The sequence below is a fragment of the Orycteropus afer genome, unplaced genomic scaffold (assembly GCF_000298275.1).
Source record: "Orycteropus afer afer isolate SDZICR_OR568_19922 unplaced genomic scaffold, OryAfe1.0 scaffold00004, whole genome shotgun sequence".
NCBI lineage: Eukaryota > Metazoa > Chordata > Mammalia > Tubulidentata > Orycteropodidae > Orycteropus > Orycteropus afer.
Genome location: NW_006921591.1, coordinates 12329927 through 12344927, shown reverse-complemented (window position 1 = coordinate 12344927; position 15001 = coordinate 12329927). Strand labels below are relative to the sequence as shown.

The following is a 15001-nucleotide window of genomic DNA, read 5'->3' as shown; positions in this document are numbered from 1 at the left end:
GCAAGGGTTAAACAAAGCACAGTAATAAATGTAAGACTGATGAAGTTATTTAGTAACACAAGAACATAACATTATGAAACAGGTTACACAGTGGGTAGAAGAGGACTTCATTGTTGGAAAAATAAATTAAAAAATGCATAGAAAAAACTAGGTTAGATACAAAAATATCAACAATATTTAGATCTGTTCAGTGATTACTTATTTCTCCCCTTGGTTATGTGCATTGTTTGAAACATAATTTCTGAAACAAAAAAAGGAAAACAAATGACTAGAGAGAAAAAGGTCCAAGAAGCCAAGGGAGAAACCCAGCAGCCAGGGCCTGAAATCCAGGACAGGCAGGGCCAGCAGCCAGACTTGACTGTGGAACAGCATCTTCTTTTCCCATCAGGATGTATTTATCAGCCCACTTCCTCTATCATCTACAGTTCAAATCAATGTATTTACATTTAATGGGACTCTACAGGAATATGTATTAGCACACTGCAAAACGATGCCAGCAGCTTTGGCTTTGAGATGCTGTAAGATATAACGAATACATGACATGAAACAGTAGAAATCAAATGCTACAACAATAATCTGACTAAATTGTTGTTTGTCACTGTTTGCTGACCTGTTCACTTTCACTGCACTGCCATTTATTATTTTTCTTCGATCTAGAAGAGCTACTTTTTCCCATGATGCCACCAGCATTACTGCACATTAAGTGGTGCTGTTTGACACCTGGTTTTAAGTTTACTCATAGTGTGCCATGTCTTCTAGATACTCAGAAGAATTCAGAGTGTCTGCCAAAACCCAAACCACCTTGAATTCAACCACTATGAATGAAGAATGTCAATATTCTTGTTTTTGCTAAGCTACCAAATATAGAACTCAACAGAATATTACATCTATTATTAATGTGAGGTTCCAAAATCCCACCATTGCCACCCCTAGCCCCATAATAGTTAAGACTGCTATGGTCACTTAGATAACAATGACAACTCATATTCCTTGCTCTTAAAAAAAAATTAAGAAAGGTTCATATTTTAAAATATACTAGCAGTACACGTTGTTGTTGTTGTTGTTGTTGTTGTTATGTGCCGTCGAGTCGGACCTGACTCATAGTGACCCCTCCTTGGGTTTCCAAGGCAGTATCACTATGGAAGTAGATTGCCCCATCTTCCTTCCGAGTAGCAGTACATAGAAACCAATACTACTTTACATCTAAGGTACTCCTTAGATATTTCCCCAAGTTCTGTGCCTTTTTGTACCATAGCACTTTCAGGAGGGCTAAAAGAACTACTGTTATGGTCCAAGAAATAGTCAAAATCAAAAACTAAACTGCCACTGTTTTTAGCATTATCACGAGCACACCACGTGTTCCGTGTACTAGGTCACCTGTCTTTTACAGCAAGTTAGCATAACAATTCATTCCACAAAACTTTCAGACACCAGGAAGAGAAGGGACAGAAAGAATTCTATTAAAACAATGATATAAATTTGAAGGGGAAAATATTTTAAATTTAATTATTTTATCAAGAAGCAAACACTAAAAATATCCCTTTGCTTTGCCCTTGGGCAAGCAAGAAAAATTGAACAGTTGTATGCATCCCTCCCACTCCCTGACTCCCAAATAAAAAAAAGATATTCTGGAACAGTCCTTAGTGCCTGTAGCCCAAGTCAATTTATACTCTTGGTAACTCAGTCCAAATTCTAAAGGCATCAAACATTTCCCTGTTAGAACAAAGGGAAGAAAATCCATTTTGGGACAAAGTTATTGAAGATGAAGGAAGGTGTGTCTTCAGTGCAAGAACTGCCTGCTGTCAGGTGATTTCTTGCTAATGTTTTTAAAGATCCTGGACTTTTCAACCTTTTTGGCTTTCTGGTAGCCGAATCCACCACCTCCTCCTCGCTTTTTAAGTTTGCCTTCATTACTGTTCACATCTAAAGGTCAATGTTAAGGAAATCAAGCAATACAAAGATAATCAACTTCAATCCATTATCTACATAGAGCAAAAAACATGCACACTGTTGTCTTTCTACAGTCACTCTCTTAGCAGGGAAGAGAAAACATGTGAACATAAGCTTCTGCAATAAATTACCAGAAAATCAGAAGGAGCTGCCACATGATTGTGGACTTAAATTAGGAATAGAAAAGTCACCTTACTTACTTCCTCCACAGTGATTCAACATAATTACTTACACAAAGAGGCAACTAGGCATGAGCGCCTGTATGAACACATTCAGAAATACCACCTACTATTAAAACAAATGGTTTCCAATTGTTTGGAACGGAATCAGAAATGCTTAACAAAGTGAAGGAACGTTCTTCCCTTCACGTAACTCAATATACTGTGTAATGCAGTAGACATTTATGAAATGTGTATAATGGGGATGGCTACCCAAAACTTGGTCTTCTCCCTCCCTCAAGAATTACTGCCAGAGCACTAAGAGTTTGGCCTTGTTTTGGTTGATTGTTTCTTCCACAGAAGACTTAAGAGCAAAGCAGCCATTGTGAATTGCAATGAATCAAATGGGGGCATTCCTTCTGCCTTTATTTTAAGCCACACTTAAGTTCTATTTTCTTTTGCTCCTCTTGTCTATTCCTTGTATAAAATCCTTCAATGGCTCTAAGAAGACAAAAATGAGTTGGAAGGTCCCCTCCTCTCTTAGCTTCAAAGTGTCCTACGCTCCAAGTACCTTGTACCCTCAGCAACCATGCGAGCCCTTCGGTCATAGCACTTGTACTTCAGCCTAGGTTATGTGCTTACTATTAACTTCAATAGAAAACCCTATGGATCACAGTTCTACTCTTCAACACATGGGGTCACCCATGCACTGGAACTGACAGAGTAGTAACTAGTTTGGTTCCATTTTTTTGTGCTTCTGCTTGGAATGTACAACCTTCCCAGGCTCCTGCTGCCTGCCATTCAAATCTCTTGGCCCTTTTTTTTTTCCTCTCTTGGTCTTTTTTAAGGCATGAGCTGTAAGCCATCTCCATCATGTAATCCCACCCTGGTACCTAACCCCTGCCTGCTCCATGCCAGCTAGCTCTTTGACCTGTGCTCATACAGACAAGTAGACAGTTACCAGGGTGAGCACCAAATCCTCCAGTCCTCAGCCACATGACACCAACCCAAGTGCTATGACCAAAGTCACCTCTATCAAGCTTTTATTTCTCATTTCCAAGATAAAACCGTAATTGAAAAAAGGATACTCAGATCAACAAAAGGAGGCACCTTGAAACCAAATGACAAAGCAACTTGAGGCAAATTCAAATTATTAACATTAAAGATTTGTTTCAGAGAATGGGAATCATACGCTCGAATATATGACTTATATGCTTCCTGGGCTGACTTATGAAGGAAGTAGTTCTTTTCAATCAATTTTTCAAGCTGAAATGGAAAGAAACATTGGTTTTAATAAAATTTAAAAAATGCCATTTGCCCTAAACATGCAGAATTCACATACCACAGAACAAAGCAATACAGCAGCAAATATTTATTTGAATGCACTTGCTCCAGGCTTTGGGACATTTGCAAAGATCATGCTTCAGTAAGAACAGTGCCAAAAGTCTTACAAGACATGGGTTGAAATCAAGTAGTGAGTACAGGAAATTGGTAACCAGCACTGTAAGAGACCTTAAAGATAACACAGTCCAAACTCTTTAATTTATGAAAGTGGGTGACTCAGAGGACAGTGACTACCCATGGAAATACTACAAAGACAGTGCCAGGACAAAGTCACCTCTTAATAAATGTAGAAGAAAAAAATAAAATAAGCATACCTGAGACTGAATATCAGAAATTTTGGACCAGGAAAACTCAAATTCACTCAGTGGAACCTAGAAAAGTACAAAGATTAGTGAACCAGGATGGATCAACACTGAAATTTTTAGATGAATGAGAAGTTTTTAGACAAAAGCAGCAGCTGGGGACATGGTCGGAGCCTGGGCAATGGTGGTTTCAACTTAGCTCTACTGGAGGCCGGGAAGGACAACTAGGCTGACAGAATTCCCTGGAATAGTCTTTAAAATCTGCTCCCTCTAGTCTCCCAGTGTGCTAGGGGTTCACACAAATCGTACTAGGGAATGTACATTTCTTTCTTCCTAAAAGGAAAGTGAGGAATGGGTCAGGAAAAATGAGTTGGTAACGTACTTTTTGCTAAATAAATATCTCTATAAACCTGATTATGTTATAGATTGAATTATACCCCCTATAATATGTGTTGTAACTCTGACCCCTGTACCTGAGAATGTACTCTTGTTTGGGAATAGGTTTTTTTTTTTCCTGTTGGGAAGAGAAATAGTGAGCAGTCTAAGTGACACTGGCAGGCGTTCTTTATCCAGTGTTTCTTCAGACTGGGGGAGTATTAAGTCTCTCTCTTTTTTTTTTTATAATTGTCATTTGGGTGAAAGTTTACAGAGCAAATTCACTTTCCATACAGCACCTTACATACACTTTGTCTCATGAAGTTGACTACAATTTACCACAATGCAACAGCTCCCCTCCCACTTCCTCTCCATAGTTACCTCTTCCCTGTGTCCTTTCCTCCATGCACTCCTGCTCCCTGAGCTGTCTCCCTGTGCATAAACAGCCCTTCTTTCTCCCATGATCGTTCTCTCCAAAGTGTATCTGCCTAACGTAAATGTTCACCTCATATGCTTGTCTCTTGTTTGTCTGGAAGCCACAGGAGTGGGTTCAATTCCAGACCTGAAGGGCAGCTAGGGGCGATAGTCTTGGTGGTTCCACCAGGCTCTATCAGCCCAGCAAACCTGGTATTGTTTGGGAATAGTTTTATGTTAATGAGACCATAACAGTATAGAATGTGCCCAAAACCTAACTGCTTTGGAATTATAAAGACAAAGAAGCACAAACTGGGGCTGACGGTGGGGGTTAAGAGATAAATGTTACTTAGAGATTGCCAACTAACTGAGGAATGCTGAGGATGCAGAAGCTGAGACAAAGATCTTCCCCTGGAATTGACTGAGAGAGCCTTCTGCTAGAGCTGGTGCCCTGAATTCAGACTTCTAGCCTCCTAAACTGTGAGAAAATAAAATTGTTCTTTAAAGTCACTCACTTGTAATTCTGTTATGGCAACACTAGGAAACTAAGACAAATACTCTGAAGCTTCTAGTCAGCAGGCGAGGTGCCCCAATAGCACACTGCCCTGTAACGACAAACCTCTACAGGAAAAATTTGCTATCATTCATTTACTAGATACAGAAAAGTGCCTGGCCCAGTACGAGGTGCTGGTACTTTGTACCAGAGCTTGCTGTCTGTGGGGGAGATAGATGAGTGAAGAGGTGAGAACTCAATGAACATCAGGTGCTGAGGGAATATGGAGGGGCAGCAGAGATGGCATCACTGAAGATACAACACCTAGCTCAAATGGAAGCATTCTAGACAACCAGGAAAAGGGCATTCTAGAGACAATGTGTGAAGGCCATAGGGCAGTTTCATGGAGCTGCATGTACTTGCTGGGTGGAAGAACATCCACTTGGCCAGACTCTGCCAGGGAGGCTGAGGAAGAAAGTATCAGGAGAGACAAGACCTAGCATCAAAAAGGCCATGGATGACTCTGAGGAATTTGTTTTAGTGGAGTAGAATGAGGTCACAGCCAGATTAGGTTGGGTTGGGGACTTAATGGAAAGTAGTTTAGGAAAAATAGAACCATAAGGGTACACTAAGAAAGGCAATAGGCAGTAGCCATACTAGAGTTAGGAATGGTGATGGGTTTAGTGTTGAAGTTAGCCTTTTAACAGTGAGTCCGGAGATGGTAAAGACCTAACTGTGAATGAGAGATTCAAGGTAATATAGCATAGTCAATGAATAAGGGACAGAGGAAGGAAGAAAAGATACTAGAATGAAGGGATGTAAGAAAGCTGGTGGCAGGCGGACATACGGACAGGAAGTGGAGAGGACCAGGTGTTGGGGAGCTTTAAGGGACTGGAGAAGGCTTCAAACAGAGTTGTAGGGAGTGGGAGAACAGACTGTGGACACAAGAGGCACTGCTAACAACATACAGCTTAAGGCTGAGCCATGTAGGCAGCTCTTTCTGTCTACACCTCCTGGGCCAACACCACATACCATCTCATTTGCTTAGCTGTTACTAATTATTTCAATAGTCTGCATTGACAAATAGTCCCTAACAAGAGGACTCTGTTCCCTACTTAAGATTTTCCAAACCAAGATCTTTACCTTGGATTGCTTCAAGTAACGAAGGAAACCCAATTCTTCTGGACGCAAAATGAGCAAAGCATGACCTCTTCCATTTAAGCCTCTGGCTGTTCTACCCACACGATGAATGTACTCCTTTGGTGGAAAAAGATAACCTGGGTTAATAATGACTTCCACATGACCTGTGACAGTTAACAGTGTATTTGCATTTCCAGGATGTATGTGGTGGTGGGCAGAGGACTGTGAGAACACCTGCATCCAGATAGTACATTCCCCACATGCTGTGTCATGCATAAAGCTATTCCACCATTTCCTCTGGCACACATAGTGCAATGACCAAGGCAGAAGACGACTGGACATGATGGTCACATTAACACTATCATCTAATAAAATGAGTATTAAGTGTGTTTCATCTACCAAATGGCTCCCCCCATGGTTGAATGCTAGCTGAAATTCAAATAATCCATGGTAATTTTTTACATTATTTTTTTAAAATAGTACTTTATTGAGTTTTTGGTTAAGTTTACACAAGAAGTTAGGTTTCCATTTGACAGTTTCATTGTTTACTGAAAACACTTCTTAGTGAAATTTATTCTATTACAAAACCTTATCCAACTCTTTAATTTCCTTCTGATACCTGTTGCCCTTAACAGATGATCTAAAGGATCTAACATTGTAACTCAGTTCCCCATGATGCCTCTCAAATGTCTAAGCACACCCCCCTTTGGACCCTGTGAGGCCCTAAATACTTATCAGCACCAGAGAAACACTTTAGAGTCACTGTGCAACGTTAACACGACTTGACTAAGGGATTAACACTCACAAATGTGTAATATTTCCCAGGGAACCCAGAGAGGAAGAGTATCCTGTTATGTGGAACCCTTCTAGAGAAAGAGCAAGAATGCCAATCACCTTAGGGTCATCTGGAGGGTCATACTGAACAATCCAGTCGACTTCAGGAATATCCAGCCCTCGAGCTGCCACATCTGTACACAATAATATGCCTGAATCTGCATTACAGAATTGAAAGAATGTGGTTGTTCGTTTATTTTGCTTCTGCTTTCCCTAGAATAAAATAAAAACACACCATTAGAGCTAAAACCTTGAGACTGATTCTGAGAAATCTATATGTAGGGACCCCCAACTGTGGAGTTGTTAATGTTTTATTTCAGGTTCACTCCCCAGCCTATGTTCTATTTCCCCTCTAGGAGAATGAAGTCTCTCAGTCCTCTGTGGCCCTCTCCCCTTCACACCCAGCACAGCTCCCTGCATAAAGCATTGATACCCAATGCTGACCAACTACTCAGAACTACATTTAGAGAAGTAATACCGCAAATCCCACAAGCTATATAGCTTGAAAATTATCATCTTTTTAACAACAACAAAAGCAAAAACTCATCATTGTCACTTACATGAATGGCCAAGACAGGCAGATCAATGTAGTTCAGCAACTCATAGTGATATTTAACAGACATACAGGATGAAAAGAACACCATTAATTTCTTCTTTCGGTTTTTCTTAAGGAACGTAAAAAGCAGAAGGAATCTTTTTTCAGAAGCACAAACAACGTATCCCTAGAAGTGGGTCAAGTGTTATAAATTAATCCAACAGATATTTTAATTTTATTTTATTTAGATTTGGGTGAAGATTTACAGAGCAAATTCACTCTCGATACAGCAGTTCACATATACTTTGTCTCATGTCACTGACCACAGTTTACCACAATGCAACAGCTCCCCTCCAATTTCCTCCCCAAGTACCACTTCCCAGTGTCCATCCCTTCATACTCTCCTGCCCCCTAAGCTGTCTCCCTGTGCATAAGGTGCCCTTCCTTCTCCCATGATTGTTCTCTCAAGGGCATGTGTCCACTTGAGGTAAATGTTCAACTCACATACCTGTACTTTGCTTGGCTGGAAACCACAGGTGTGGTCTCAATTCCAGACCTGAAGGGTAGCTAGGGGCCATAGTCTCAGTGGTTTCACCAGGCTCTATTGGACCAGCAAACCAGGTCCCAACCATCCCCCACCCTTTTTTTTTCCTTCCAAATGATTTTGAGTTTTGTTCCACATTGTTCTCCCTCCAACAGATATTTTAAGCTTTACACATCAGTATAATTTGATTGAAAACATAAATATTGCATATATACTGTCTTTCCTTACCTGTAGCAAAAGTGCCACCTTGATAGCAACAAAGTGTTCGTAAAATAACTTTTCAAGTGACTTTTAAGAAGGCTAATGTTAACTCTTAATTGACTATAATCTCTGACATGCAACACTTTTTATATTTCAGAGGACATTAACAATTCCTGCAACCACAATGTATTAAAACTTCTATTAATTGGAACCTTCAAGGCACACGAAGACTTCACTTTTTAATAGGTCTCCAACAGCAATATCTCAATCACATTGTAAGTGCACTGTCTTACATAGGCAATAAAGCTGAGTGAATGTATTTTTGAAAACAAATAACCAAGCAAAGATTTCTAAAGCTAAGTCCAGTTACAGGGACTATTTTTTTCATCAAAAGACATCCTTCACCCACAAAAACAGATTTGAAATAGGATATTTCAACATATGTATATATATGTGCTAGATATATCCATGGGAGCTCTGGTAGCGTAGTGGCTAAGGCACTTGACTGCTAACCAGAAGGCTGGCGGTTCAAACCCACCAGCCACTCCTCGGAAGGAAGATGGGGCAATCTACTTCCATAGTGATACTGCCTCGGAAACCCAAGGAGGGGTTGCTATGAGTCGCGTCTGACTCCACGGCACATAACAACAAAAACAACAACAGATATATCCATATATATATTATTGGGAGCTCTGGTAGCATAGTGCCTAAGGCACTTGACTGCAAACCAGAAGGCTGGCGGTTCAAACCCACTAGCCACTCCTCGGAAGGAAGGTTGGACAACCCTACTTCCGTAGTGATACTGCCTCGGAAACCAAAGGAGGGGTCGCTATGAGTCAGGGCCAACTTGACGGCAAATAACAACAACAACTAACAGATATATCCATGAATACAGTAGAGTATACAGGAGGCAAACTTAAGAAATCTTGTTAGCCATAACAAAATACCTTAAGGGAATGAATCTCTGGCCTGGTGGCTCAGGACCAGCCTTAGACATCAAGGTCAACTGCCACAACACAGTCCACAGAGACAATGTTCTACATCCCACTGTGGTGAACAGCAGTTGGGGTCTTAATTTGTGACCGACCATCTGAGGTGCAACTATTGGTCTTTCCTTATCCAGAGCAAAGAAGAGTGAAGAAAATCAAAGATGTAAGGAAACAGTTAGTCCAAAGAACTAACAGACCACATGAACCCCAGCCTCTACAACCCTGAGACAAGATGGTTTACCACTGCCAACTGTTTTGAAAGGGATCACAATAAGAGGTCCCATCAGATAGACTGGGAGAAAAATGTGTAACAAAACTCAAAATAATTAGACCATGTTTACCAGTCTAACAGAGATTGGTAGAAATCTCTGAGACTACAGACCTTATGTCCATGGCTCAGCTTTCAGCCAAATAACAGATAGCCTATCAGGTGAACAATATTAGGGCAGTGCACATTCATTAGAACAATCAACATAGGAGATCAAGGACAAAGGGAAATGTTAAACACAGGGAGGAAGTGGAAGAGGGCTGTTACATTGTGAGGTTTACAATCAATGTTACAAACAAAAGATATATGAACTGTTGAATGGAAAACCAATCTGCTCTATCAGCTTTCACTCAAAGTACAATAAAAAGCTAAAAAAAAGAGATAATCTTAAAGTTCTATTTTTAATCAACTGAGTTTTGATCTTTATCATCTCGTTTCTACTTTTCACAGGTACGTGCCCCCCAGCCTCTCCATTTTCCACTCACCTCCCATCTTAGTGAGATTATACAACAGAAAAATTTCCCACTGCATCTAAAATGGATAGTCCAAGAAATTCTTGGAATGCAATTAGTAATACCTTCCATGGAGCATGAGGTATTAAAAGACAGAGAAAAGAGAGCTGATCAAATTACAGTTCATGATACTTTATCCCTAGAGAGTCAGAGAATTCTCAACTTCACTATATTTGAATTAAAAGCTCACTAACCCATTGCCAAAAGCTCTGATGGCATAGTGCCTAAGGCATTTGACTGCTAACCAGAAGGCTGGCAGTTCAGACCTACCAGCCACTCCTTAGAAGGAAGGTTGGGCAATCTACTTCTGTAGTAATACTGCCTCAGAAACCCAAGGAAGGGTTGCTATGAGTCAGATCTGACTTGATGGGACTGAGTTTGATTTTGGTTTGGTAACCTTCTGGCTTTCAAGATGATCTGCAAAACAATTATATAAGACCAAATTAAATCCTAAATTTTAAGATAGTAATGGAAAGTACCTGCTCAAGACCATCCACTGTTGCATTGGCTTTATCATCATCAACACCAACATACAAGGGCTCCTTTTTCAGAGAAATCCTTGCCAGATCTTCAACTTTTCGAGTTTGTGTGGCAGAAAAAAGCATTGTTTGTCTGCGTACTGAAACAGATAACCCAAGCTTGTTAGGAAATCTTCATAATGTCTTCATAACTATAAATACCCTAAGTAGAAATACTAAGACTGGGATCTATGACATCACCACAGATTCTACAGATAAGGGTAAGCTGGGAATATCACTATCAACTTTTTATTTATTTTACATTTGACAACTTAGAAAAAATGGATGGAATCCTTGAAAGACACATTGTTAAAGCTCACTCAAAAAGAAATAGCAAAGTTGAATAGCCTTATACCTATTTAAAGAATTGTTATTAACACCTTCATGTAAAACTGTAAGCTCAAATGACAGTGCTGGTGAATTCTTACCCATATCTAAGGAGGAAATAACACCAATTCTACACATACACTCTCTAGGAAATCAGAGGATTTACTTTCCATCTCATTCTTTGAAACCAGTATTACCCTGTTACAGATTAAACTGTGTCCCTCCAAGATATTTACAGGAATCATAACCCCTATACCTGTGAATGTAATCACATCTGGGAATAGGGTCTGTGTTTTGCTATTGAGACCAAAGCAGTGGAAGGAGTGTCCTAAACCTAGCCACTTCAGAGTTATAAAGAATAGCACAGACATGGAGATTAGCAGGTGGAGATCACCAGGTAACTGAGAAACAGTGGGGTTACAGAAGCTGAGACAAGGATCTTCCCCTAGAGTTGACTGCAAGAGAAAGCCACCCCCACTTCTGAGTTATAAAAAGCAATTAGATACACAAGCAAGCACATACAGGGGGAAGCTATTTGAAAACGAAACAGATACATCTATAAGCCCAGAAACTTCATGAGTTGTAGTATATGCAGTTCTACTGTCCTACAGGGTCACTATGAGTAGGAACTGACTTGATAGCATACAACAAAAACAAAGAAGCTCCCCCTAGAGCAACATACTGAATCAGACTTCTGGTCCCCCAAGCTGTGAGAAAATACATTTCTGCTGTTTAAAGCTACTCACTTGTGTTATTTCTGTCACAGTGGCATAAGGAAAAGTAAGACCCTCTCCCAACCAAACCCAAACAATGGCATTACAAGAAAACTATAGACCAATGTACCTCGTGAAAGCAGATGAAAAATTTCAAAACAAATTTTTAGCAATACATAAAAAGGACTTCATGGCCAAATGAGGTTTATCCTGGAATACAGGATTGGTTTCCCATTTGATAATCAATCAATGTAATTCACCATATTAACAAAAAAAAAAAAAAAAAAAAAAAAAAATCACCTGATCATTTCAATAAAACTCAAACCAAAACTCACAGCCCATGAGTCGACTCTGTATAGGACAGAGCACAACTGCCCCACAATTTCCAAGGCTATAAATATTTATGAGAAGCAGGCTGTCTCATCTTTCTTCTGTAGAGCAGCTGATGGGTTCAAACCATCAACCTTTGGTTAGCAGCTCAATGTTTTTAACTACTCCACCACTAGAGGTCCTTGATCATTTCAAGAGACATAGAAAAAGAATTTGACCAAAATCTATCTATCCCATATTACTGATAAAAAACTGAAAACTGAGAAAAGAAAAGATTCTTCCCTAATCTGATAAAGGCAACATATAAAAACCTACAGGTCATTTAATGGTCAAAGATTGAATGCCTTCCCTCTTAAGATCTGGAACTAGACACAGATATCAACTCCTGCCACTTCTATTCAACACTGTATTAGAGATTATAACCAGTACAATCATTCAAGAAAAAAATTAAATTAAGTGAAAACAGTGTTTGGAGACAACAAGATCACCTATGTAGCAAATCCAAAAGGTTAGGGTACTGTGGAGGGTCATAGTGAACAATACTATGCATCTTGCCAGAGACAAGATTTAAAAAAAATATATATATTGTATTTTTACAAATTAGTAATAAACAACTGGAAACTGAAGTAACAGAATGCAACAAATGTATAGCTACCCAGGGGATGTTAGATGAGATTATAATAACTAAGATGGAGAAAGGGAAATAAGACATGTATTAAGACTGTTTACTTTGCATTAAATCCTCTAAAATGGCAGACCACTGTATCCAGTTACTATTAAAGTCTTAGAGAGGGCACAAAAGTTAAGCACTCAATTACTAACCAAAAGACTGGAAACTTGAACCCACCGAAGGCACCTTGGAAGTAAGGCCTGGATTACAGTTCCACCCAGCACACATGGGCTTGCCATGAGATGGAACTGACTCGATGGCAGTAAGTTTAATGCTTGTGTTTCAAACTATCTGTAAGGCTGACTGGCAGAACCATTTCATCTGGCTATAATAAAGTTTTGTTATCAATATGATAGTTTTCCTACAAGAATGACCCCTGCCTACCTCCAATGAGTACTTCGCAAACTACATACAGATGTTACCTACTTACCAGGCAGAAGTTTAATAATTTGCTTTAATTCCTCTTCAAACCCAACATCCAAGATACGATCGGCCTCATCAATAACCAGACACTGTAGATTTTTATACATAAACCCTGGGGTATTCTAATAAGATAAGCAGGAGAGAAAATTTTAAGCTGTTTTGTTTATGCTTCACACAACACAAGACAGGCACTGCCTAATAGTGTTCTTTTACCTGCATGTGGTCTAGGAGACGGCCTGGTGTAGCCACAATGATATTGATCCCATTACTGAGTTTCTGTGCTTCAGCAGATCTGTTACTGCCTCCCATGATCAACCCATATGTGTGAACATGGTGTGTCATTAGCTCCTTCAGAACACCAAAAGTCTGCATGGCCAGCTCCCTGGTAGGTGAGAGAATAAGGACTCCTGTTCCTAAAGAACAAAAAATGAAAAATATTAAAAGTCAAACTTAGCTGTTATCACAAGTTCCTAACAGCCACAATGAAATTCCAATGAAATAATAACAGAAACAAACCGGTATAAAGCTTACCATTCCTGGGCATGAATTTTAACTTAACAATGAGTTCAACTGCAGGGATAAGAAATGCAAGGGTTTTGCCACTGCCTGTTTTTGCAGCTGCTAGAAGATCCCTAAATATTAAAAGAAAGAAGGAGAAAGATATTTAGTCTACTCACTCAACAAATGTTTTTGAAATACATACCATATACTATACATGTAATATGTTTTAGGCATCAAGGCTACAGAGTGAATAAGAAAAAGTCTCTGCTTTTCTATCACTGATCAATAACCACCCAGGTTATATACTTACCTCAGAAATAAGATCATGCTACAAAATGAAGGAACACCTTTTCCCAAACACCAGTAAATAAGGCTTTTAAAGGAGGTCGAATACATGACTCAACACATAATGCAAATGAACTGCATATATTGGTATTTTCAATGTACCAGCACTAAAAACAGACACCAATGTCTAAGCATCGATATGAGGCTTACCTGCCTTCCAGAAGTGGTCTGATACTTTTATGCTGAATTTCTGTCATGTGTGTAAAGCCCATTTCTTTTATCGCCTTCAGGGTGTTTTCATTGACAAGATTAGCTAGAGAAGTAAATGAAGTATCCTCAAATGCTCCTAAACAGGAAATAGTTCATCATTACCAAATTTATCTTTTTTTTTAAGTTAATACTGCCATAGCCAGTTAAGTGATTAGTTCTGATGACTGAAAGCATTATTGGACAGCCAAGCTTTTAAGAGCTTCTTACAGTAAAAGATGAAAACCCTAATGATGGCATATGATAATAGTAAAAAAGTAAAAAACTTTTGGTGTTTTTCCATTCCTGAAGGCTATTTGGTTTTAAGTTCAGAGCTGATAGTATAACAAAAGAAAAAGGGTAGAGAAGAAGGACAACACAGGGACTTGATTATTACTAACTGAGCCAGTATAAACTTCCAAGCTTCCAGGGCCACGACTCTCCCATTACATCAAACCAGGGATCCCAGAAATTGGAAATGGAGAAAAGAAAAAGAGACATGAAGAACCAAGGCATCACAAAGTGGAAGATAAAAAACATGTGTTATTGATAGTTACCTTTTCCCACTAACAGTCCTAACTGAAACATCATACCCTGCGATCCAGAGGCTTGACACTTTTAAGAAGACATATCTGGAAAACTTTCTGCAAGTTACCTGTCAGTCCCAGGGGCAGACTGGGTGCTTCGTACTCGTCTTCCTCCTGATCTGCCTTCTCCACACTCAGTTCTGCTTCTGTAGTCATCTTGGAACCACCTTTTTCAGGTTCCTCCTTGTTTTGAATTTTTGCTTTTTTTTGGTCTGTGGTTTTAAAGGAAAAAACATATATATATTTTGAAATAAAAATACCAAGTTAGATCACAAAATAAAAGATTTGTGATGCAAAAAGATTATAATTCATTTTCCAAAGCAAAAAACACATACAGTTTTA

The 15001-nt window shown here is 39.3% G+C and overlaps 1 protein-coding gene across 1 annotated transcript in view; it reads right to left on the bottom strand.

Annotated features, from left to right (window-relative positions):
- Window positions 1-1780: 1780 nt before the first annotated feature.
- The window catches only part of DDX18 (DEAD-box helicase 18), a 17807-nt gene continuing 4586 nt past the window's right edge, over window positions 1781-15001 (bottom strand). Inside the window, exons 3-14 of the mRNA XM_007938115.1 lie at window positions 14728-14871; window positions 14037-14172; window positions 13572-13672; window positions 13254-13453; window positions 13048-13162; window positions 10539-10678; window positions 7571-7732; window positions 7071-7223; window positions 6180-6293; window positions 3767-3823; window positions 3197-3374; window positions 1781-1923 (exon numbers count right to left, since the gene is read on the bottom strand). Of these exons, the coding sequence (XP_007936306.1) occupies window positions 1781-1923; window positions 3197-3374; window positions 3767-3823; window positions 6180-6293; window positions 7071-7223; window positions 7571-7732; window positions 10539-10678; window positions 13048-13162; window positions 13254-13453; window positions 13572-13672; window positions 14037-14172; window positions 14728-14871 (1643 nt within the window). The remainder of the gene's footprint in view (window positions 1924-3196; window positions 3375-3766; window positions 3824-6179; window positions 6294-7070; window positions 7224-7570; window positions 7733-10538; window positions 10679-13047; window positions 13163-13253; window positions 13454-13571; window positions 13673-14036; window positions 14173-14727; window positions 14872-15001) is intronic.